At 37.0% G+C, this 26,493-nt stretch overlaps 1 protein-coding gene across 4 annotated transcripts in view; it reads left to right on the top strand.

Annotated features, from left to right (window-relative positions):
* Nucleotides 1-26,493, top strand: part of LOC150103503 (TBC1 domain family member 31) — a 449,146-nt gene that overhangs the window by 222,446 nt on the left and 200,207 nt on the right. For all 4 annotated transcript variants that reach the window (XM_090398075.1, XM_090398077.1, XM_090398074.1 and 1 more), the window contains 2 exons: nucleotides 9,822-9,968; nucleotides 25,582-25,715. In XM_090398075.1, coding sequence (XP_090254201.1) covers nucleotides 9,822-9,968; nucleotides 25,582-25,715 — 281 coding nt within the window. The remainder of the gene's footprint in view (nucleotides 1-9,821; nucleotides 9,969-25,581; nucleotides 25,716-26,493) is intronic.

Raw genomic sequence — 26,493 nt, 5'->3', positions numbered from 1 at the left:
TTCGACTGATTTATTCATCTTGTCAGCGGGTGCATAGTGGAGTGTTCCGAAATCTTCATCTAGCTCAAAAACTAGACCGACATGATTAATTCTTTGAATATATGGTCGAAGCTTATTTATGTGGAGCTCCCTGATACTTCCATCCTTCATCTCAACCTTCGCAGAATGTGGTCTAGTAAGTTGGACGACTGTAGCAGGTCCTGTCCAAGTATTTAGAAGCTTATGAGGTAACAATACTAAAACCTTTTCACCAACAATGAAGGATTTTTCTTTGGAACGAAGATTATATCTGGAGGAGTATTGTTCTTGAGACCCTTTGGCGTTCTCGGATGCAATTTCATGAGCTTTTCTTAGATTTTCAAGAAACTCTTGTAAATAATTTTCAATCGAGTGAGAGGCAGTGGTTGGGATGCCTCATCCACCAGTCCAAATTTCCTTTAACAAAGATAAGGGGCTTGGAGGTAATCTTCCATATACCATCTGGAAGGGTGATAACCCAGTAGTGCTATATGGTACTTCTCGGTATGCAAATAGAAGATAGGGAAGATGTAAATCCCAGTTTCTTCCATGCTCCTGTATATTCTTATTCATCATCTCTTTTAAAGTTCTGTTCCAACGTTCAACAGCGCCCATACTCTCAGGATGTCCTGGAGTGGAAAAACGTGGAGCTATGTCTAGCAGGTCTTCAAAAGCTTGAGTGAGTTTAGATGTGAAATTCGTACCTTGGTCGGTACAGACCATTTTAGGAAATCCCGTCTGAGTAAAAATCCCCATCAGAACATTACATGTAGTTTTAGCACTTATTTCCTTGACGGGTATGGCTTCGGCCCATCTAGTGCATAAATCAACAGCACATATTATGAATTGATGTCCTCTTCCCGATGGAGGTTCTAACGGTCCGACACAATCCACACTCCATACCTCAAACGGAGTTTCTGGTCTGACAATAGGTCGTATGGGGATTCTATCTCTATATGTAGCAGTCCTTCTCATTTGACATTCCTTGCAGATTTCGCAATATTTTTTCACATCTTGTTTAATGGTAGGCCAAAAGAATGAGTACTTGATTCGCTGACGGGTTTTCTTTTCGCCGAGATGGCCAGCAAGAGGAATTTCATGTGCCATCTTTAAGACATTTTCTCGTTTCACACACGGTAGCACTACTTGTCTAATATTCTCACCACAAATATGTTCGTTATGAAGCAGAACCCCATTGTCAAACGCATAGGCATTTTTCTCCCTTTTTGCCAATTCAAAACACTTTCAGAGCGTCTCATCATCCTCTTGAAGGTTTGCCGAATTCGAATTTTGTTTTTTCTGGTATACACTCATTTTCTGCACTGGGGACTCTATCGTACTGACTGCCAATGCTGTACTGGTTATTTTCGAAGGCATGTCTTCATCTTCATCATCTTCTGACCGTTTATCACTTAAATCTTTTGATTTCAGAACTGGTGTCTCCCAATGATGACTACTCTCATGTAGCTCGACGCTTTCAACCAGTATTTCATTGGCAGAGGAGCTCAGTAGCAGATCGGTAACCAGTCTTCTTGAGACGGCACATGTGACTGGAACATTACCATGTAAATTATCATCAATTTTCATTTCAAAAATTCTCAAGGGTGTTATTTCATTTTCTCCGAAAGCAGAAGATATTTCTATCTTACTTTCTCCATCATGGGGCGTATCTGCCACTAAATCTTCGCGCACTACCGATATTTGTGCTCCCGTATCTATTATTCCATTTAAAACCCTACTTCCGCATTTGATTTTGACGACCTTCAAATCATCTACGTTTCGACCAATGTCCACTGATTTGGATACTGGAATGGAAATTTTGGCAGTCAACACACCTGATTTATTGTCATCCCCAGTGGTAGACGTTTGAACTAGTTACTGTGTGCTGTAGCAGGAGTACCTTTTGGCTGACTATTTTTCATACAAAACTTGGCCATACGACCTTCCTTTCTACAAGTAAAACAAGTTGGTTTGTAGTGAGGCTTGTATGAATCATCAATTCGCCGCGGCTGGTACCATCTCGGTGGACTTTGAGAGGGAGATAATAACTTATTCTTGAATGTTCGCTCAGCAGGTGGAGTATAAGGTCTAAACTTTTCAATAACCTTGTCCTTCGGAATAGCTCCAATGGGCTTCCTTGATGTACTACGAACACTGTCGTATTCGTCCAATCTGTCAGCTAACTTGGTTGGAGAAACGAATTTTGCCCAGTCGTCTAAGAGATGTTCTCTCACTTCATGTGGTACTTTCTTCTTCAGTTGATCCGTAATAATTAGATCTTTTAACCCTTCAAAATCCTTGATATCAAGGCCACCAATCCACTCTTCAAAATAATTAGTTATTTCATAACAGAAATCCCTCCAAGATTTTTCAGCAACTTTTTGGTGCATCACAAACTTTTTTCTGAAACTTTCAGGATTCAATCTAGATCTCTTTAGTAGAATTGTTTTAATATATTCATAATCTTCGCAATTTTCTTCTGACTCTCTACCAATTAATTGGACAATCTCAAATGGTAACAAAGTCAAGAGACATGATATCCAGTCTTTAACATCTATTTTGGTTCTCTTAGCTTGTCTTTCAAACAGGGATAGGTATATCACAATGTCATCCTCTTGTAAACTAAACCTAGGCATTAGCTTAATTAGTTCAAGACAATATGGTTTATTGTCACTGGATACTGGAGTTGAGGTTGGTTGAACACGTGCTTCAATTTCCAGTTTCTTCAACTCGAACTCCATTTGTTCTCTTTTCTGTTGGGCTCCCAATTCATCTTTCCGGCATTGGGCTTCTAGTTCTTCCTTCCGCCATTGAGCTTCTAATTCTTCTTTCTTCATCAGTTCTTCCTCGAGTCTGGTACTAATAATCGTCTCCAACATCCCTTTAACAAATTCTTCTTCATAAAATTTACTTCCCATAATAATCATTTTAAGAAAGATCACTTTCATTTCAACAGTTGGCTTCTCTCCCAATTCTTCAGCCAATTTACGTAAATCTTCCTTTCTACCTTTGGTTAAATAAGCCATGGTGCTTAACAATAACTCTCTTTACTGATAAAAAAAAAATCACCTTAAAAAGGAATCAATTGCAATTTTTTTTTTTTTTAAATGCCCAGAAAGAGATGTATATATTTGGCGATTATGTGACTCATAACTAAATTCAACATATCATTTATAAACATAGATAAATCTTACAATATTATCAGATAAAAAAAAAAAAACTTCAACTACACAATTTACTACACTTTCAAATACACAAATATATATATATATATATATATATATATATATATATATATATATATATATATATATATAATATGTGGATATATAAAAACAAAACCAAAACAAAAAAGAAATAGTTTTGATTTTACACTGCTACTATATAATAACTTAAATCTCGAAACAGAACTATCAAAACAGTATGCAAAAATGAACTATGATAACACTGTTGTGTTCTTTCTCTGGCGAGAAATTACAAGTACTGACTGTTCCAAGATGGAACAAACATGCAAAACAGGACAAATCGGTAAATGCAGAACAGAACAAAATAAATTTAAAATGAAAAAAAAAAAAAAAAAAAAAACTATTCTGATTTATCTGGGATGAAAATATAGCTTGAACACTGGCGTGTTTTTCTTTTCTCCAAACTATTGTACTACTCTTCCAGGATGGAACAAAATTTGAATACTGATGTATTCTTTCTCTGGCGAGAAATCAAAACTACTACTGTTCCAGGATGGAACAAACTCCAAACGCCATTTTTTTTTGTTTTGTATTAAAACTGACTTTCGCCCAAATAATCAAAATAGAACTCTAAAACATGGGAGCATGCATTTACATAACGAATTGCTCTCACCTTCTAGGTCCTATCGACTGCGCCAGTAAAACTCGGACTCGTGATGAATGGTAAAGCTGGTGAAAGTCTTGATCATTATGTAGAATGAATGCTCGCTGAAATTAACTCATAGCTCTTTTTTGCAATGCCGATGACCTATTATACTGTAGTATATGATCTAACTAGAAAATTATATTTGCTTTCAAACACTAATGTTGTACTTGTTCTCTCACTTCGGGCACGTTTTTAAAAAAAAAAATGGATACCACTCAGCGGAAACTTTGCTAAAAGAAGTCCTAAGCGTCGTCTGCTTCCGTTGTTACGACTGTCCTCGCCACCAGTACACAGTTTAAAGAGAATTCGCAAGTCTTCGTGACAAAAATCCTTACACAATCCCATCCCAATTTCTACATTACTAGCTATAACACCATCCTTTCAGATACACTAGCATATTAATTTCAATTTAATACCACACAGATTCAAAATTTGTGCATGCACTAACAACTTCCACTTGTGGACACAATTCCTTTGCAAGCATGAACACACTTCCCCTTCCTGTTTTTACATTTCTGTCCTTCCTTAAAATTATATATCCTTCCATTTCTATTCCCGACATCACATCCTCTTCAGACAACCAAGTTTCACTTATTCCAAGTATCCTTGGATATACTGACTCAATCAATGCAGCAAACTCATCTCTCTTGATTTCGATACTCCTTACATTTGTGTACAAACATAACAATCCCTGTGTCTTTGAAGCCATTCTACCAGCACCAAAATTCTCTATTCTAGCTGCTATACCACACCTCTCTCTCTTCAGTCTGATCACTCCCATTTCTCTGATCCTGACTTTTATTTACATTTCTACTTGTCCCATCACCACCTTTATACATTCCATCAGCTTGTGCTGCTGCAGCCACATCTTCTTCCTGTTGTACAATCTGATTAGTTGTGCTATCCTGCTTCACAAGTAGATTCTAATAGTTTACTACATTAACTGCTTGACTATACCTTCTCAGTAAACAATAGCCTTTCTGATTGCCCAACACTAAACTCTTTAAAGCACAATCCAACTTTAAACCATTCCAGCTTTCCTTCAAATTCACTCCATAGACTTACAAACTGTGACCCCCCCCCCTCCCTTTGCCTCACATAACTCAGCCATCTTATTATTGATTATCTCTGCTATCTTTTTCACTGTTCTCACTCTTATCTGGGCAATACATTATGACTTTTCCAACAACGCTATTCTTCTTTACCTGCTGTAACAACTTCCTCAAGTCTCTATCAACGTTCTTTTTATGCCCAACTAAGTCATTTGTGCCCACACCTACCTAATTTTGATACCCATTCTTTCCTTTTCTGCAGCTCATCAGTTATCTGTTTCATTGTTATACCAGGAAAGCATGTTTTGTGCACTTTATTAGTAATCACACCTCTAATGATCAAGTCCTTGTACAATGTTCTATGATTTTCCTTTGACTCTTTCTTTGTAATACTAACTTTCTCATTCTCATCAGCCAGTCTTTTCTTTAGATGTTTCATTTCACTTTTGATTTTCACTACTCTTGCCTATGCTCTTCTACTACAGCCCTGACTCTTGTTCCCATTTTTAATCTCGCTCTAATGTATCAACACACTTTTTGCATTTATTAATGCTTTCTTCTTTTTGTCATCATCATCAAATTTCTGCCATGTACCTTCAAGGCGTACAGGATATGATAGTACTACATGAAAAAAATTACATCATTACTAACTGCCTATCTACAATTTTCCTCCAAATCACTCTTTACTTGTCAAGACTCCAACATTATCAGACCTTATATTTAGATCGTCTAAGGCACTTTGTAGCGTATCAATCCAACTATATCTTGGTCTTCTTCTGGGTCGTTTTGCTGAAAACCTGGCAGAGAAAACTTGTTTTGCTAATCTTTCCTCGCCCATTCTGTTTAAGTGACCATACCACCTGAGATTAGCTCTGCTAACACATTCCTGGATGCTGACAATGTCAAGTTCTTTCCTAATATCCTCATTTTTAATATGATATTGCCATTGATGCCATCTGTTCACGCCTCTAATCTTTCTCAGGACTCTCATATCTGCGGTCTCTAGTCTTTGGTCAAGTGTTTTACTTCTGACCCACCTCTCAGATCCATAAGTTAAAACTGGTTTGAACACTGTCTTGCATACAGTACTTTAGTGTTCAGACTAATTTCGCTCTTATTCCATATGAATTTATTCAATTGACTTCCCACCATACCAGCTTTGCTGATTCTGTTGTCTATTTCTATATTTAATTTACCATCTTCACTAAAAATCGTGCCTAAGTAGCTGAAATGTTTTACTTGTTCCACAGGTTCTCCATTCACAACACAGTTGACATTTTCAATGATTCTGCCTATTTTCATTGTCTTTGTCTTTTTATTGCTGGTCTTCAATTTAGTCAGAGAATCTTGCAGACTTGTAGCAGATTTATTTAGGAGTATAACATCATCCGCATAAAGCAAAGAGCTGACATTAACATCTCCAATTTTGATATCATATTTAATATCACTTTCCTTCATAATGTGATCCATATAGATAATGAATAACAGAGGGGATAATGTACATACTTGTCTCACACCAGATTTAACATTAAACCATCTTCCTGTACTTCCTTCAATTCTAACTGCTGACTTACAACTCAAATAAAGACTAAGTATTGCTTGATATAATGCCCCATTGACACCATATAACTGCAGCATATTGAATAGCTTCTTTCTTGGCACCTTATCATATGCCTTTTCCAAATCGACAAAACTTAAAAACAGATCTTTGTTATATTCCCATGCTTTCTCGACTATTTATCGTAAAGTAAAGATCTGATCCTGACAGCCTCTATTTGGCCTGAATCCAGCTTGTTCTTCACCAAGCTTTTCTTCCACAATTCTTCTCAACTGTTTCTCATGTATACTTGCATAGATCTTGCCAGGAACACTCAGTAGGGAAATACCTCTGTAATTCTCACATTCAGTTTTATTTCCATTTTTATATATTGGTACTATGAGAGCTCTACTCCAGTCATCGGGAATTCGTCCCTCTGTCCAGGCTTTCTGAACTATGCAGTGCAGCCACTGTAAGACTCTTATACCACCATACTTCAGCATTTCTGGTCGAATATCATCTACTCCTGCTGCCTTTCCACATTTCAAGCCTTTGATCGCTTTTTCTACTTCAAGTATGGATATGTATTCCTGACTGCATTCCTGGTCAGTGTTTTTTACCACTGTGCTATCATCACTGCTTGTTTCATTTAGCAGTTTTTCAAAGTAATTACTCCATACTTCAAGGATATCTTTGTCTCCCGTTTTCATGTCACCTTTATCATCTCTAACTCCTTTTACAGCACTCTTTCCTTCATTCCTAAGCTTCTTCAACAACCTCCAGAATATTTTGCCACCTTCTTGATATTTATTTTCTATATTCTTGCCAAAGTCCACCCATGACTTTTATTTAGCTAGTTTTACACAGTATTTAACATTCTTGCATTTGTCTCTGTATTTTCTAAGAGCACAAGCTGACTTATTTGACAGGAACTTTTGATATGCTTTCTTCTTTTCCTTCACTGCCTCTTTAACTTCCTGTGTCCACCAGGGAGTTCTGATTTTTTTATCTTTGCAGACAACCTCACCACATGCCTCTCTGGCAGAATCAATCGTTTTCTTCAGAGTTTGCCACCGAATCTCCAAGGTTTGGTTCCTGTTCTCAAACTCTTTCATTTTTTCTTCAATAATCTTTGTTTATTTGAGTCTACAGTTCACATCTGAGAGCTGCTCAACTTTTATTCGCTTTAAAAACTTTCTTACATGTTATTCTTTTCAATATGAAATTCAATTTTATCCTGCTCAAGACTAAATAGTGATCACTTCCAATTTCAAAAAATCTGTACACTCTGGTGTCCTGCACCAGGGAGAAAACATCACTATCAACAATAACATAGTCAATGAAACTTTTCTTATTCCTTGCCTCTTCTCTCCACATGAATTTGTACACATTTTTATGTTGGAACATGGTGTTAGTAATAACCAGTCCATGTCCTGATCAGAAATCCAACAGATATTTGCCATTATTATTAGCTTTGCTCTTTTCTCTAATTTTTCCCAAAATATTTTTCTATGTCTCACAATCATTTCCTACTCTGCTATTTAGTTCTCCAACAAGGACCAACTTTTCCTTTTTCATTGTGTCAGTTGCTTTTTCTAAAGCCTCAAAAAATTCCTCCACTTCTACCTTAGTAGAACCTTCTGTGGGACCATAGGCACAAATAAGTCTCATTGTCCAGTTCCCCATTCTCATATTTGCCCACATTACTCTACTTGAGACTGTCTGCATTCAAGAAGATTAGCCTCGCATTTTGTGTTGAATACTATGGCTACTCCTTCTTTTCCTTGATTGTCATTGCTTGAATATAACATTTTGTATTTATTGCTCAGAAAATCTCACCAGTTTTTGGCTTTTTTGTTTCAGTCACCTCTATTATGTCGATCTGGTACTTATCTAATTCCTCAGCTAGCTCCATTTCTTTGCCATTCAGGCTTCTTATGTTGATAGTACTGATCTTTAACTCTGGTGATGTTGAGTTGGGGTTTGATTTCAGATTTTTTCCAGTAGCTGACTTTTCGCTGTTCGCCCTGGTTCCCTGGCGAAAACAACGGGGGCCTTGTTTAACCGGGCGACGCCCCAGCTGGCATGAAATTTTGCCATGTCGTACCATCATTTTTTTATTTTGGTTTAACCAATAAGAATACAATTTGGTCAGCTAAATCCCAAATTGCCAGCCCATCCTCATTCGTTCAGTATCCAAGTAGATACCCAACAGGGTGCACCATGAGAAGGTGAGGATTGGACATTAGGTCAGAAGCCCTGGTCGGTTCTCCGCATTCCTTTAAAGTCTATGTGGAGGTCTCCTCTCAGTTATACAGCTTTGACCCTAAAGCACCCCTTCTTCTTTTTGTTTATCCTAACAATTCAGAAATCTTTCACATTTTTTTTGGTGCAGACATGAAGCATCTGTTTTTCATCTGTTTATTTTATTGAAGACTTTTCATAATCAGTAAAGGCTATGTGTTTCTGTTTGAAATTCTCTTCTCTTTTCATAGATCAGTATTTTTGGAGTCCATTTTTCTTCTTCCAGTAGTTTATCCTCTTTTAATGTCTCTGCATATATTTTGTACCCTGCATTTAGTAGACTAATTCCTTCTTAGTTGTGCAGTCATGTTTATTTCCTTTTTTTGATAAATTGGTATAACCCGTTTTTTTTCCCCAAGAGTTAGTTTTTCCAGAAATTCAAACATCATTAAAGAATTTCAGGAGTCCTTCATTAAATTTTTCACCTCCATTTTCGTACAGATCTGTATTGTTCTTTTAGTATTTCATTTTGTTCATTGTATTTTTTTAATTCTGACATTGTAATATTTTCTATTAGGTCATTCTTGGTTTCATGCCCTGTTTTTTTACAAAAATTTTACTTGTTTATTATCATCACTCCAAAGAGTGTGAAAATAGGTTACTGATTTTTTTTACCTTTCGTCCATACATTTTATTATTTTATAGTTTTTTTTTTTTTTTTTTTTTTGTAAATATGATATATCCTTTTTAAGTTCTATTATAAAATTGTTTCACTCCCCCCCCTCTGTCTTTCTCTCTCTTTTTTTTTTCCCCCTCAGTTTTCTTTTTGTAATAGTACTATTTCTTTTGTTCTCTTTTTCTGTTTTGGAATTTAGTCTTATTTACTGATGATTTGTTTCAGATTTTCCCATTTCTCCACTGTTATTTGATTTTTGTGGGGATGTCTGCTGTACAGTGGTAAAAAAAGATTTTTTTTGTCATTTGTTTTTGCAAGACAGGGAATTCATAATTATAATAACATTGTGCTATTGTTATTAATTAATGTCATTGTCATATATATTTCTGTTATAATATTTCAGGGTTCCGATTTGGTCACTTTTGCTGAAACTTCCAGAAAATATAGAAGCTTTTGGTGTTCTCAGGGAATGGGGAGAGCATAGGATTACTGACAAAATTATTTCAGAATATCCCATAGCTAATCAGACTCTAAACAGAGCTTTCCTTAGGTAAGTGATTGAAATAGTCTCAAAAGTAATAACAACATTAAAGGACTCAGTTTAAATGGAATTTGTTAATTTCAGGAAAAGGACAGAATGTTGTAATGATAAACAGTAAAGTTGGAGTTCAATTATTTTTATTTACTGCCTTAAAGTGGATAAGAAATGAACTGATGACACAGTGTGTCTAAAATGTTTACTATAAGTTTGACATGATTAACTGGGAAGAAGTTTTAATATTCCTGCATATATTTCTTCTCTTTTAATATTCCCGCATATATTTTATATCCTGTATTTAGAGAGTAATTCCCCTATAGTTATTGCAATCATCTTTATTTCCTTTTTTTTTATAGATTGGGATAACCAGTGCTTTTTTCCAAGGGTTAGGAGTTTTTCCAGACATCCAAACCATATTAAAATATTTCAGAAGTCTTTCATTAAATTTTTCACCTGCATTTTTGTATAATTCTATATTTATATTGTCTTCTCCTGGTGTTTTCCTATTTTTCATCTTCTTTATTGTATTTGTCAGTTCCAACACTGTGATATTTTCTGTTAGGTCATTCTTTGTTTTATAAAATTTTATTTCATTGTTCTCATCTGTTCAGAGATTTTGGAAATAGGTCACCCATTTTTCTAAATCTATTGTTTGTATTTTTATCTTTTCTTTTATTTCTTTATTCACATATTTTATTACTTTATAGGTTTTGGGTGGTGACTTAAATGTTCTGTTTCTAGTTCTGTTATAAAATTATTCTATCTCTCTCTGAAGTGAGGATGCTATCCATCATGAAATGCAGTGCCAACCAGAGAGAAAGCTTGCTATCCTGTGACAGAGAGTGGCAGGTAGGCTGAAGGAAGGCAGTTTGCAAAACAGACTGTGATTCCAAACACAATCAAAAGTGCTGGAAATGTCAAGTGTGACAGTTTGTGTTTCTTTGAAACACAAACTGTCATAGCTTGTGTCCACTGGTGGGTGACATACTGAGATCAGCCAAATCTTGATTGCCAGAATCCATACTGGTGAGCTTCTAGGTAGTGAAGAAGTTGACTATTGATAACTTTCTCTATTATTTTGGAGAGGATTATGGTAGGTAGTTGGACAGTAAGTTTTAATTTCTCTTTTTTTTTGGAATGGATTGGATACATGCCTGCTTCTGTATAATGGAATGTTACCAGCAGAGTATAGAGGATTGAAGAGATGATAGAGGATAGATGTTAGCTCTGGTGCATGTTTAAGTACAATAGGAGAGACACCATCAGGACCAGAAGATTTTGTAGTGTCCAGGTTGTCTAATATTCTTCTTATGCCTTTTTGCCGAACGGCCACAGGAGGCATACAGTGCTTCGTTTGCTGACATGAAAGGAGGTGATTTTCCTTTGTCATCTGTACATGAGTCAGAGGAAAAGAGTCAAAAAGATAAAGCTGCCAGGAAGTCAGCTTTATCTTTGGATGCTGTAGCAGCATGAGAAAGAGGAGGAAATACAGATGAGCAGGAGTTGCATCCAATGGCTTTTGAGAGGGGACCAGAAGGTATGTCTTTCATTTTGACAAGAGGCGAGGTTTTTGCTATTGGTCTGTGTGAAGTTGGATTTGGATTTGCTGATAGTTGTTTTATGTTGATTATGCTTCTGCATAGGCTGAGTATGAATTTAGGATTCTTGATGCAAGCCACCTATGATAAGGTGAGTTTTTTTTTTTTTTTTCAGCTGCTTTTATACATCTTTTATTGAACCAGAGCTTGAAATGTGGATGAGAATTTTAGGTGGAATGAGGGATGAAGGTCTTCATGCCAGTGTAGGTTTTATGGATTCACTCAGTGCAGTTTTCTAGGTGAGAAGAGCAGAAGCAATAGTCATACCATGGAAGGAAAGATTAATAGTTCTGGAGGCCATTGCACTTGGTACCTTTGTAGTGCCAAAGAATTCAAGGTTGGGTGTGGTCAGAGGAGGGAGAGGGAGTGTTCTTTGAGACTGGATACTTGCACAAGATTGTGGTCTGAGTTGTGAGGAGGATAGGTGACCAGTGTATCTGGAAGAAGAACTATTTAAAAAAAAAAAGATCAAGAGTATTGGGAAAGAGGAGACTGATTATCAGGAATTTGAGTAAGTAGGTGTTCAATTTGTGTTAGATCATTGCTTTTAGCAAAAACTTCCACATCATGTCCAGGAGAAGGAAAGCCATTTGGAGTTGCACATGCAGGTCTCCTAGGAAGATGTCTTCACTGTTAGGATATCTGGATTGAAGATGATTAAGCTTCATGGAGAGGAAGGTGAAGAGGTTTGAGTGGTTTTCAGTTTGGAAACCACTAAATGCAGCAGATGAATGTTACTAAGTGGGGACAAGGAAACCATGAGCTAGAGGAGAATCCCCTGCTTTTGACAGAAAAAGCAGACAATTCTAAATGTGGCATTCTGTAGAAAGCACTGTCAGATTGCACAAAGCATAAGTGTGCTACCCTTATGGCAAAATGAATCATGAAGAGTTTAATTTGAGCATTGAAGATTAACTGTGTTGATGTAACTGCAGTTTGGGTTTCTGTTAAGAGAAGGTCGGTTTGGATTTCTCTAAGTCGTGATGAACATTGTTTATGTTGGAATTTATGCCACAGTATATTTCTGGTATGTTTGGAATATTGTGCTTGATTTATGCTTGTTTGGATGAATCATTTGGAAGATTTATTTTGATTGCAATTTTGCTGTCATTGTATATTTCATTTTTGGTTTATTGTTAGATGAATGGAAAGAGTGGGGATGTGCAATGAGAGGAGAAAGACTCATGAACGTGACATCCATCCATACAGACTGTTACCAGTTTCCTTGCCATTCTGTGGCCTCAACAGTGCCTCCCACATACCACTACTCAGACTTTCTCTTTGGGCATGACCCAGCAGAGTGTGTGTGTGGCAGTGGGATTATGTGTTATTTGAACAGAAAGACTCCTCACTTATTACTGGCAGCTGGCCTGTGTTATCATTTAAACTGATGTATCCTTGAAATTGAGGGGTTTCTAGGTCTCTAAGTATGTTAAGCATGCATAGAGAAGAGAGGGAGGGATAGATCTGAATCCCAGCTCTTGAAGGCAACATAGCCATCACCACGTCAGGATCCCAATAAGCAAAGTTGGTGGTGGTGTTTGTGTTTTATTGAGCAACGAAGATCATCTAATACCTGGTGGATATTGTGCATCCCTGCCAATTAGAGATATGGAAGAAATTCAAGATTATGTTCTACTTCATGAGTCAGATAAGTCTGGCTTTCCAAGCCACATCTTATCCACTAGGCATAAAATTTACTAGAGTAACACTAAAGTATTACATGGAACTCATCTTTTGAAAGATTATACAAAGGAAATTATAAAGCCAATATTTTTTTTTTTTTTGGTTTTGGGTTACCGAGATGGTGAGGTCAGAGTCATCTGTGGTGGAAGAGAAGATAGATATGTGTCACCAAGTCCTCCCCCATTCAAAGACTATTTTGCTCAGCATAATAAAGGATTTTGTGGCATGTATGCATCCCAGCAGATGGATATGTGGCAGGTGAGAGAAGGGGAGTGCGTATATGCGTAAAATTAGGCAATGGAAGGAATTTGGTGAGTTAGATGTTATGATATCTGACCTCACGACAGGAGCGGGAGAATATCAAGAGACAAATAGTGAAATATGAATGAAAAAATAAGAGTAGGGAGTGTGTGGAAGACTTGAATGATTGTGAAGTTTTCAGAGATGGTCTTGATTGGGAGGATGAATGGTGAGTAGGAGTATCTAACTTGCAGAGAGAGAGATAAATGAGTTGAAAGAGGTGTAATGTCTGGGAAATGAGATGAGAAGTCTGAAAGATGAGAGTAGGCGAATGGAAGAGATGAATGCAAGGTGAATCATAGGAGTGAGAGAGTTATGAGAATGATAGAAGAGGAGAGAATCGAAACAGTAGAAGAGGAGAAATGAGAGAGAGAGAGATATGGGAATGATAGAAGAGGAGAGAATAGAAACAGTAGAAGAGAGGGAATGAGAGAGAGATATGGGAATGATAGAAGAGGAGAGAATAGAAATAGTAGAAGAGAGGGAATGAGAGAGAGGTATGGGAATGATAGAAGAGTATAGAATAGGAGCAGTAGATGAGGGGGGGGGGGGAGAATGAGAGAGAGTCATGGGAATAATAGAAGAGGAGAGAATAGAAACAGTCAGAGAGCGGAAGTGAGAAGAATGCGAGGGAGTGCTGGAACCAGGGACAGAGTGATGCCAGGACAGCAGGTAAGTAGGGGAACACTGAGAGAAAGGGTTAGAGGAGAGAGAGAGTGAGGGATGTAGGTGAACAATCAAGGAATAGAGTGGTAAGAGGTGTGGTGCATGGAGACTTGATGTTCCGTGGTGTGCAAGATAGGATGCCAGAGGAGTGTTTGCCTGGAGGAATGATAGAAATTGTGACTATGGCAATTAAACGGGGTGAAAACGTGGATTAGATGATTGTGATGGTGGGCACGAATGACTTGAGAGGCGGTGTAAATCGAGTAGCGAGAGATCTAAGATTCATGCTTGAGATTGTACAAAAGAAAAAATGCAGAGAGGAAAGAGTGTGTGTGTGTGTGTGTTACCCAGGTGAAATGAGGAGCTTAGCAGAAGAGCAGTAATAATGAATAGCATAATAGCCAGAATGTGTCAGAAGAGAGGTTTGGAATATGTGGATGCATGGAGGGCATTTGAGGACAGAAAGGAACTGTATGCAAGATACTGCTTACATTTGAATGGGGAGGGACATAGACATCTTGAGAGATTGCTGTTTTCTGAACGAGTCAGTGTGTCAATGCAGGGAAACTAGAGTTCTCAGGGTGGATGGTTGCAGGGGTGGCTTATTGTGGGAATGGGTGCTTGGGGGAAGCGGGACAACATCATGTAACACTGAGTCCAGCAGGGTCTGGAGGGGATAATAAGTATAGAAGCAGTGACATTTCTATGCTTTATACTAATACCAGAAGTATCTGGAATAAAGGAGATGAATTGGCGGAGCTGATAGCGGCAGACTGGCTAAAGATTATTGGTATCACTGAGACGTGGTTGAGGGAAGATAATGTAGTAACAGAAATAGAGGTAGCAGGGTACAGCATTTTTCAGTGGGATGGGGGGGGACGTGGTGGTGGAGTATTGCTTATGAGCTTGGCGAGTGCACGAAGAATGATTGTTATGGGAGCTTTTAACTATGGCACTGTAGGCTGGGGGAGGTGGAGAATGCATGTAGTGATGGGGGGAATAGAATTTCTGGAATTCTTGAGGGACAGGTGTCTTGGGCAATATGTTGTGGAGGCAAAAGGAGGTTCAAGAGTTTTGGATTTGGTCATAGCATCAGAGGAGATGACATCTCCCCCCTCCCCCCCCAGTTGGAGAGTGCTACCATGGGTTTTGACATAGAAGATGAATAGACATGCAGAAGTATCAAAGAAAAGGGAACATATGGTGAATTATAAGGCAGGTGATTATAATAGTTTTAGATATCAACTTGGGGCAGTTCCATGGAGGGCTGAATTGGAAGGCCAGGATATCAATAGTGCTTGGGAAATGGTGAAGGAATATTTGTTGGCCACAATAGTAAGCTGTATTCCATGAGTGAAGAAGCAGACACAATTTGATGTAAAGTGGATGACAAACAATATCAAACAGGAACTGCAGGTGAAAAAGAGATTATGGAAGAGATATAAGGAGAGGGGGTGAAGAGCAGATGCATGAAGAATATAAGACTCATGCCAGGAGTGTGACTAATATGGTGAGGAGGGCAAAACTGGAATATGAGAAGAGATTGGCACTAAGATCCAAAGAAAATCCTAGAGAATTCTTTAGCTACGTGGCCAGTAGGAGGAGAAATGATTGTGGAAGAATGACATTGTGGGATAAAGATGAGAATACAGTGACTGATGCAGAGGACATAGTGGAGTTGTTCACTGATCACTTTATTGGAGTATATCATCCTGGAAAAGAAGGTTTTAATACTAGAGGGGTAGAGCAGGTTCGAGGTTTAGAGATGCAAAAGGGGAGTGTGTGTTCCAAATACTGAGTATTCTGGATATCAGTAAAGCAGTAGGACTGGATAGTATTTCACCATGAGATGTGCTGAAGAACTGACAGCTTTTTTGACCTGGCTTTTCAATGAATGTCTGGCTATGGGAAAGGTACCCAAGGAATGGAAGGAAGGTAAGATAGTGCCATTGGTTATGAGCGATAGCAGATTGGAAGTGTCTAATTATAGGCCAGTGTGTGTGTCATCAGTAGTTGTTAAGGTCTTTGAGAAATTAGTGAGGGACTATATACACCGTTGGGCAGATCAGGGTAATGTTATCTGTGAGAATCAATATGGATTGTTAAGGGGTGCTTTTGCTTAAGTAAGATGATTGTCTTTTATAATAAAGTGACAAAAGCAGTTGATGAGGGAAAGGCATATACTGCCATTTTTTTTTTTTTTACAAAGGCATTTGACATAGTGGCACATGATAAGCTGATATTTAAGTTACAGCACATGGGTTTAGATGTTGGGTTAGTGAACTGGATTAAGGATTGGCTGTCTGATAGATATCAGTGAGTTGTGTATGGTGGAACAATATCAAGGAAGCAGAAGGTTACAAGTGGAGTTCCACAGAACTCAGTACTGGGACCTGTATTGTGTAACCTTTATATCAATGACATTGTCAATGGATTGCAAGGGGATATTCAGTTGTTTGTAGATGATGTGAAGCTGGGAAGGGTTATTAGTAATAGTACAGATGTGGTGGCCCCTGCAAGAGGATATGAATAAACTAGAGAGATGGACAAATGAATGAAGGTGTTGGTTTAATGCAGCAAAATGTAGTCTTGAAGTTGGGATGCATCGATGAGATGCATCCCAACTTGCATACTTGATTGGATGAGCTGTACTGGAGAAAGTAGGGGAGACAAGAGATCTGGGTGTGATGATCGATAGAAAACTGAAATTCAGGCAGCATATTGCAAAGGTGGTGAAGGCAACCCAGAGGATTGCTGCAATACTGAGAAGGATGCTGACCTGCAGAGATAGAAGAGTTATCAGTCCATTGTATAAGACCCTGATCAGACCACACTTAGACTGTTGTTCTCAAATTTGGTCCCCAGGATTTGAAGGGGATAAATTAACTGTGGAGAGGATGCAGAGGTAGATAACAAAGATTGTTTCAGGACTGTACAATTTTAATTATGAGGATCGGCTGAGTGAATGTGGACTGTAGAGTTTGGTAGATAGAAAAAGGAGAGGTGATATGATTGAGAGTTTTAAACTGTTCAGAGGCAGTTACAGGGTGAACACTGGGGGAGTTCTTTCACTTGGTGGAGCAGCAGGAAGGAGCAATGATAAGGGGACATCCCTGGAAAGTACGAAAGGAAGCTGTGAGCAAGAGTGTGAGGAGTGGTTTCTTTGTGTGGAGGGTAGTGGAACTGTGGAATGCATTGCCTGATAGATTGGTGAGAGCAAGAATGGTCAGTGAGTTCAAGGAGTGGTATGATAGACTTTGTGTTTCCTAGGAAGGACCTCCCGCAATGAGTCTCTTGACTCCATGGAGGCTTGAATAATAATATTCAGTGACTGAACCTCAACAAGAATGATTGTTTTAAACTCACATTTTGGGAAGCCATTCAGAGTAACACTCCTCATTCCTGTGTTTTTTGAGTTAATAATTATTTAGGTATTATTATTTCTGAAAAAATTTCCATGTTACTCCTATATATAAATATTAATTTTTATGGCTATTTTTATGTAGGAGTAATCCTTTTTATAATGTCATCGGCTTTATACTCAGTTTTTAGGGTATTACTAATGTTTTAAAGACAGATGCATGAAGAACATATGGGAAGAATAATTTTGGGCATACCTTTGTAGCCTGTCCCTGGTTGTCTTCTTATTCATCAGCATCCGGCATATGGCGATATACATTTGTATTACTGCTGGAGTATGACTAAAAGGAAGGGAGGGTTGGAACAGGGAGATAGAGAGATGGGGGATAATTGTGGGTGAGTACGATTATGCAAATTTTAAAGGTATGCGAGGTATGTGAATTTTAAAACCCGGGTTTTAAGAGTGGGATGAGAATTCTTTGGGAAGAAGGTAAAAAATAGGAAATTTTTTTGAGGAAAGGAGAAGGATAGAATATGATGGAACAAGATTAGGGGATGGGAGCATTTCGACAGTGCAGCATCTTCAGAGCTTGTGGGAAAAGTAGAGCCTATGTCATTTCAGCTTAGTGTTTTTGTCTTGGGTGTATCTGTGCTGTTTTCTGTTGGTCAGAGTCATGACCTAATTTTTATGTTTCGGAGCTTCCAACTCTCAGAGATTATATAGAGGTAGTGAATGTTTATTGAGTTTTTGTTACATTTTATGGCTGTTGTTTCCAGTTTCAGTTTCTCGTATGTCTATCATTATGGCTTTGTCGTATTATTAGATCTCGAATAAGGAATTTTCATTAAAAAAATTATTTCATTCAAGATCTGACAAGAATAAAATAACAACTAAGAGATACTTGTACTATAGTAGGAAAACAAATTGTAAGAGGGAGCATAAATGAATAACTGTAATGTGAAGTACAAAGGAAAAACGAATTTTGTTTATCTAAATAGAAATTCCATTTTGTAAGTTGTAGCGATCAAATTGTAGTCTATGAGAACTGTATATCAACTGTAAACAAAAGTCCGAAGGTCGCATGCTAGCCACCCAGTTTAATGTAATGCCTGAGGCGAAGGCTTATGCGGAAGGCGAACTAAGCTTGCGCTTCCCGAGGAGCAGAGTTATGACAAAACAGCTTAAGGGCACAAGGGAAAGTGCCGTGTGAAGATTTCTGCAGTGGAAAAGAGGGCGCAATGGAGAGAGAATAAATGAGGATTTGCGCAAGTTTCAATCTCTCTCGAGTTTGTTCCTGTTCTCGCTTGGACCTGCGGTTGCTGACCAGTGGAAGAAGGTATTATGATGTCGGATGATGAGTTCTTTCACGTGGATGCTTGATGGGTACCAGACTGACAGTATTCGAGAAGTCAGTGTCCACTGTTTCCGGCCATCGGTAGAAGTCCTACCGGAATGAGACAGCGGAAGAGTTTTTCCCAAAGACGGTATTTCTGACCAGAGTGACCCACTAGAGATCAAGACGAATGCTAGCATTGCTAAAGTGCAGAGAAAGGCCTTATCGGATGAACAACATGACCTCCACATGGACACAACCTGTTGAAAGTGTAGAGTCGTATCCAACAACTCTCATCAAAATCATCAACATTCAACAAAAGAAGTCGGACCAGGCGGAGACGGTAATCAAACACAGTGATGGTAACGTACAGAGCTTTCCTACTTATTTTCCAATTGTATTAGAAGAAAAGGTGAATCTGTTTCTAGTGGAAAGGAAATTATGGACAGATACTTAGGGAACTTTGAATGACTTATAAGCTTAGCAATTTGTTGGTTTTTCATTAGACTGGTTGTCTGAAAACTTATGCATATGTGTGTGCCCAAATTAATGTGAGGAGCTAGTATTGAAGATAGAATCTAATTAGAATTTTGTATTGTGAATGTTATGTGTATATCATTGATTAATTTAGAGGCTAGAGTTGTTGATTATTTATTAGAATGTTCACTTGTATTCGCCAGTTTGATGTAGTGTCTAATTGATTGTGTATGTTTGATCTAAATATAAGTGCTCTAAGATCCTAATAAGCATGTTTTGTTATGTAAACCTGAGTTTTGCCTGAGCATGAGACCAACCTACCACTCATAAAATCTGAACCTGTGTGAAAGGAATAAGATAGGTGAATTCAGAACATTAGAGTCACGACTACAAGCTAAGAATCCTACAGATGTTGTGGAGCTTTAGTAAGAAAAAATAGGCATTAAGATTCTGGAAAGGTCTCTCTGAACAAGGATTTTTCTGTCCTAGGACTCTGACTGGCGCAGCTTCAAAAAACAAATTTGTCAGTGTCTGAAAAGGAGACGGCCCCAGAACGAAGGTCTAGAGAATTGATTCTTAGTTGGTGACCAATTTTCACTTTCATAGGGTAGTTACAAAAGGATGATTTGGAGTTTTAAGGTTAGGAAATTCTGTAAGGGATAGATCACAGTATAGGGAAGGAAGTTACACTAAGAAAAGCATTAAATTTTAAAGAAAAACAACGTCGTAACAATATGCTTCTTTTCAAGAGCATTGGACTACTATTTCTGTTTTTCCTGTATTTTGTATTCTGTTTTTCTTTTGGTTATTTCATTTCTTATTGTTTAAATGTTCTGGAATTGGTATGTTGCAGTCACGGAAGCATTTTTGTAGTCTTGCCCATAAAAATCTGATCTTGCAACCTGTGTTGGTGACACCAGAGTCTTGTTGGCAAGGAAATTTGTAAGCTTCATTGTGATGTTCTAGTATTTCTTTGTATGTGGGAGATTTTGTAGGTTTTAGAAGTGTTGCCAATTTTTGGTTTGCAGTGAACACGAACTTAGTTGTGTTCACTGCAAACTGTCAGTGTGTTTAAAAATGTATTTGTAGGCTTTGTATATATTCTGGATGTATGGCAGTTTGATGATTTTTTGTGTTGAGAAGTTTGTTTTGGTTTTGGATTGTTTTGACGAGTTTTTGCTGTTTTGTTGGCATAATTTATTAGCTGTGTTGGGTAATTTCAGTTTTTAAAAATCTCCATACATCCAGAACACATACAAAGCCTACAAATACATTTTTAAACACACTTACTATAAGTTGGTGATCACCACAAACTAAAAATTGGCAACACTTCTAAAACCTACAAAATCTCACACATACAAAGAAATACTAGAACATCACAAAGAAGCTTACAAATTTCCTTGCCAACAAGACTCTGGTGTCACCTACACAGGTTCCAAGATCAGATTTTTATGGGCAAGACTACAAAAATGCTTCCGTGACTGCAACATACCAATTCCAGAACATTTAAACAATAAGAAATGAAATAACCAAAAGAAAAATAGAATACAAAATACAGGAAAAACAGAAATAGCAGTCCATGATCTTGAACAGAAGCATACCCCCACAATTCGGCAAAGTCATAATGATAGGCATACAGGAAAATGAAAAATTCTTAGAATATCAGAAACAACAGCCATAAAATGTGACAAAAGCTTAATAAACATTCATGTCCCCCCCCCCCATATAATCTCGGAGAGTTGGAAGCTCCGAAACATAAAAATTAAGTCACGACTCTGACCAATAGCAAACAGTAGTTGGAAGGGGATCAATCATTCGATGATTGATCCCCTTCCAACTAATGATAATACTACATCCAAGACAAAAACACCAAGCCGACATGACATAGCTAGCCTCCACCCATGAGCTCGGAAGACGACGCACGGTTGAAACAGCTCACACCCCTAATCTTGTTCCATCGTATTCCATCCTTCTCCTTTCTCCCAAAAAAATTTCTATTTTTCAACTTCTTCCCAAAGAATTCTCATCCCACCCTTAAAACCCAGGTTTTAAAATTCACATACCTCTTGACTCACCTGCAATTCTCCTCCATCTCTCTATTTCCACTTTTCCACCCTCTTCCTTTCAGTTATACTTCAGCAGTAATACAAATGTATATTGCGATAAGTTGGATGCCACTGAATAAGAAGATAACCAGGAACATCCTACAAAGGTATGTCCAAAATTATTCTTCCCATATGTTCATCATGTATTTTTCTTTAAAACATTAGTAATGTCCTAAAAATTGAGTAAAAAAGCCAATGACATTATAAAAAGGGTACTCCTAAAAAAATAGGCCAAAATAGCCATAAAAATTAATAAAATAATTTATTCTTTGAATTCTAATTATGTAAATGGATCTTTCTCTCCCTCTAGTTATGGCATATATTGTCACATGTGCTTGCATTTTAAGTTTTTTTTTTTTCTATTTTGTTTATCTCTTGTCATTTGCATGTGCATTGATAATGGCTAGGAAACCTACCCCAAAATTCTGAACATAATAAATATTATTTTTTCCTTATGTAAGTGTCATTCTATTGCTAATGTTTATTATGATGTCATCCACTTATGTTTTTATATTTATTTCGATTGAGTTCAAGTAAGAAAGAGCTTTTAATTTTTTTTTCAAGAAAGAAGCTGCATATTTTTAAGTACACTACCAAACTAATAATGAACCAATGACATGCAACAATAGCCCTATCCAGCTAATATCCCCCCCCCCCCATTCCTGTTGTATGGTCTATTTCCACAAAAGGACTGGTGAGGCAAGTATTGTCACCTTAAAATCATATCTTCCAAGATGGCGGAAATGCCATCTGAATCTCTAGGTGGTACATGATTTTCATTGCCTGGCGAAACACCTCCAAGAGTCGATAGTTTCTCTCTCATCTACTTTTTTTTTTTTTTGTATGCAGTGCATATGCAGGTGGCTTTGCGCACACTCTCTGTACCTTAGTTATACTGTAATTCAACAAGAGTGTCAGTGCCGACCCCTTTTCAAGTGTATAGCAGTAAAACAGTTTCTGAAGGCCAGCCACCAGATAGTATGCAGGACCAATCCCATCAGTAATACTTTGGGAGACTTTCCAATCAGCTAATAACACAGGTTGTGCTTAGAGGGAGCCCAAGTATAGCAGCTTGCAGGTGACTGGGCATGATTCTCACACTCCCTGTGTGAGAATCATGTTCACAAAACAATTGCCATTAAATATTGTAAAAAAACAACAGAATTGGAAGCCGATCTGTCAGATACATTAAATCCCGACTTACAGGTTTTAATGGTTATTAATATATTAAAAAATTGCTGACTTTGAAAATATATCGTAAATCTCAATAAGAAATACTCAGCCTTATTAGAATGATCATAGAGAAATACAACCCAATTACCTATAAACAAATGGGTTATTAACTTATCTGGCCATCCTCTAACTGAAGATGAACTGAATATACTAGCATAAGGCCACAAGTTCACGATTTTGTGTAATCAAATTCTCTATTTAGATTTCATGTGCAACATTGAAATGAACATCAGTCATCTGTTTAGTAATGAAATTAATAGACTATGGAAAAACTTTTATTGGGATTATATTGATCAAGTGTATATAATAAACAACTAAATTATACCAACTAGTTTCACCAACTAAGTCTGTTGGCATCTTCAGGGTACATAACTGAGGTAAGGCACTAAAAAGTAAAAAACTGTTACAAACTAAAATCAACCGATTCCAATTATATTAAACAAAGAACAGAGCACGGACAATACATTCATAGAGCGTGGATGATCTCACTTGTTGTTATTTAGGAACGTTCTATAGTTGGCACTATAATTCAGTTCTGGCGAGTTGAAGGATCTGATAAGGGTCTTCCAGATCACGGGCAAGATTAGTCCTTGGTTCCTGTTAAGGTTTTGTGTACAGCGGGCAACTGTTGTGGCCTCCTTAAAAATTCGGGAGCGGAAGTCCTCCTCCATGTAAGGAATTGTGCTTCTATCCCACTCTATGGTATGGTTCGTTCTTGAGAAATGAAACGCTAACCCCGATTTTTCTTCTCTGTTATTATTATTGACGTCACCTATATGTTCATTTTGCCTAATTTCAAGGCTCCTTGAAGTTTGGCCGATGTAATTCAAGCCGCACGAGCATGGTATTTTTTTAACATTAATAGACTATGTTTTGAAGTAGCCAAGGTGATCTATGATGACAAACCATCGGAACTGAATGAATGCCATCAGAATTAAAAACCTTGAAATGCAATAATAATTATCACCAAAGCTAACAAGGAGAACACCACTGTAGTTTTAGATTTCAAATAGTATGATCAAGAAATGAAATTACTTCTTTGTGGTTGCATTACATTCTCCCAGCTCAATATGGATGCTACCAAAAGTCAACTCAGTAAACTCAACAAGTTGTTGAATAAAACAACATCTGTAGATCAGGAGACTATCTTTTATCCAAGAAACTTTTATCCAAGTGGCAGTCACCAAGGAATAGAGAGAGCAACACCAAGCTTTATTAAATTAAACTTTAAATTAAATTGCAACAGTCTGTCTATGCAGGGACTGGAAAGAGGAAGTTGTTCTTGCTCTGTGATCTTGCATAGGTCATAATTATCTTGAGCACTCTTTCCTACCGAAGGGTGATGACATGCCTTTTTGTATGTTCTGTGTTACTGGCCTGACCATCATTCACATTTTAATCTACTATCCCTTGTTTTGTTAGTGAACACAGTGATTATTTTAGTCATATTCATAATCTTTCTGAGCTCTATATATTTATGATGAGTATGTTGATTTTATCAACCAAAAAACGAATGCAACAAAAAATAACTAATGCTGGGTTTAATAGGTTGTAATAGATATTTAATTAAAATATTAATAAAATATTTAATTTTGTGTGGCTTCTTATGCACATATATACATAAGAAGCCACATATGCTAGTGGCTTCTTTTTGGTTAGGAAGAACAAACACATATACAATAAATGGTAAATATGAACCATTGCATAACTAAAAGGAATTGATACACAAAAAAAAATAAAAAACAGAAATACGTGGATCATGGAAGCTGGCACAGGTCAGTCATTTTTCTGCAGGTCACCACAATATCGAATGGGACAAGAGCCTCATGCCTTACATAGAAGACAACTTCAGTGCCAGCGACATCAAAGAGTCTATGACGGTAGTCCATGTTTTATAGAACTGAATAATAAAAAAATGTGGTGTAATCACCGAAATATGTCTTTTGGATATATTATCATATTATAATCCATAGCTGTCCTTGCCCATTAAACCCTAAACCAGATGCCCCCATCACCACCACACATACACATATACACATGGCACTGATGTGTTTATAGGTTCATTGATCCTTCATATTTGGGATCGATATGAAAAAAATAATAATAAATAAGAAAAATAGCAGTGATAGTGAGTTAACATTAATGACAATAGTCATGATGAAATTTTACAAGGCAGGTTGCCAAAACCTACAACATGATTTCCATAGGCATTAAGATCAGCATTTCATTAGTGAAAATCTTGAAATAAGGCAAAGAATATTAGCATTGAAATTGTACCTTGGATTATCATCAGAGTTGTGAAATGCCCTCCCTTCAGCCTAGTCTTGACTCTGTTGACCTGATTATTTCAAAAATGAAATCTTAAGGGTGTCCATCTTGAAAATAACAAACAGTCAATCCAGAAGCAAGAATATCGAAAACAACTTGAAGAGTTGTATTAAGCAAATTTGAAAAACTCATCATGCAGGGAGTAAAATCTATTGAAAAGGAGAGAGGTTTTGTATGAAAACGGTGATATCAAGAGTATCTTTTATTGGATGTGGAGCTATAACAATGGAGGGACTACTTTCACAATTATTAAATAACATAAAATGGATTTACCTAACATATATATTTAATTAGTATAAAATATATTTATATATTTTATAAAAATATATTATTTATGAATTATCATGTCTTATATTCCTACACATCATGTTATACTTTCAAAATATCCCATTTCTGTGTTCCTTTATTGTTATTTTTGAGAAGAATATGTTGAATTTATATCTGACCTCTTCTGAAACAAGTTAAATTGTATTCATTGTTGTGTTATCATTTTTAAATGTTGCCAACTTGCAAATTTTTAATTTGTTTGTTATTACAGAATAATGTCCTGTTTAGCTCACTGGTGTCCTTTCACAGCTGAAGTAGACTACTTGCCTCTTCTTGTATTTCCATTTGTAAAGTTACTTCACAAAAACTTATTGAGGTGTTTTGAAATTATACTCACACTAATTTGTAGGTATCATCTTTTTGCAAATTATTATTATATTATGTTATTGTTGATAATTATTATTATAATAAGGTGAAAAGAGGAGGGTGAGTAGTGTTAATGATTGCAGAGGAATTGTGTCCATAAAGAGTGGAAGTTGAAAATGATAGTACATACAGATATTGAATCTGTGTGGTTTAAGGAACAGACTGGTATATCTGATAGAATGTTGATATAGACCAGGGAATGTAGAGAATACTGATTGTGAAATGCTTGTAAAAAAATGAAAAGGCAGAATGTAAGTTGGGAGGAGGAAATAGTATATGGGAACAAGAAGAGTGAGTTTGTCGAATTTCTGAGGGATGACTATCATGTACTGCTTAAGACAGTATGTGACAGAAGCAACTCAAGTGTTGAATTTGGTGATATCTTCACAAGATGTGGTTGTTAATGAGGTATTAACACTGCCACCAATTGGTGAGAGTGATTGTGAGGTACTTGTTCCCACAAAAAGTTACTACCAAAAAAGGATATATGTGTGTGGCAGAATTGGAAGTGAAAGAATCTGAGGTCTATTAAGTGTTGATTAGGATAAATGTTAATATGGGTTGTGGGAATGGATGACATATCACCACATATTTTTAAGAAGTTTTTAAAACAGTTAGCTCTGCCCTTGATTTGGTTATTTAACGAAAGTCTTGCAGTGGGTAAGGTTTCTAAAGAGTGGAAAAAAAGGCAAAATAGTACCACTCCACAAGCATGGTTCCAAAATAGATGTTTTCAGTTATAGACAAGTAGCATAAC

Source organism: Typopeltis vanoorti, chromosome 9 (assembly GCF_054136105.1).
Source record: "Typopeltis vanoorti isolate ZY-2024b chromosome 9, IOZ_Tvanoo_1.0, whole genome shotgun sequence".
In the NCBI taxonomy this organism is placed as follows: Eukaryota; Metazoa; Arthropoda; class Arachnida; order Uropygi; family Thelyphonidae; genus Typopeltis; species Typopeltis vanoorti.
This window is presented reverse-complemented; position numbering and strand designations above follow the sequence as displayed.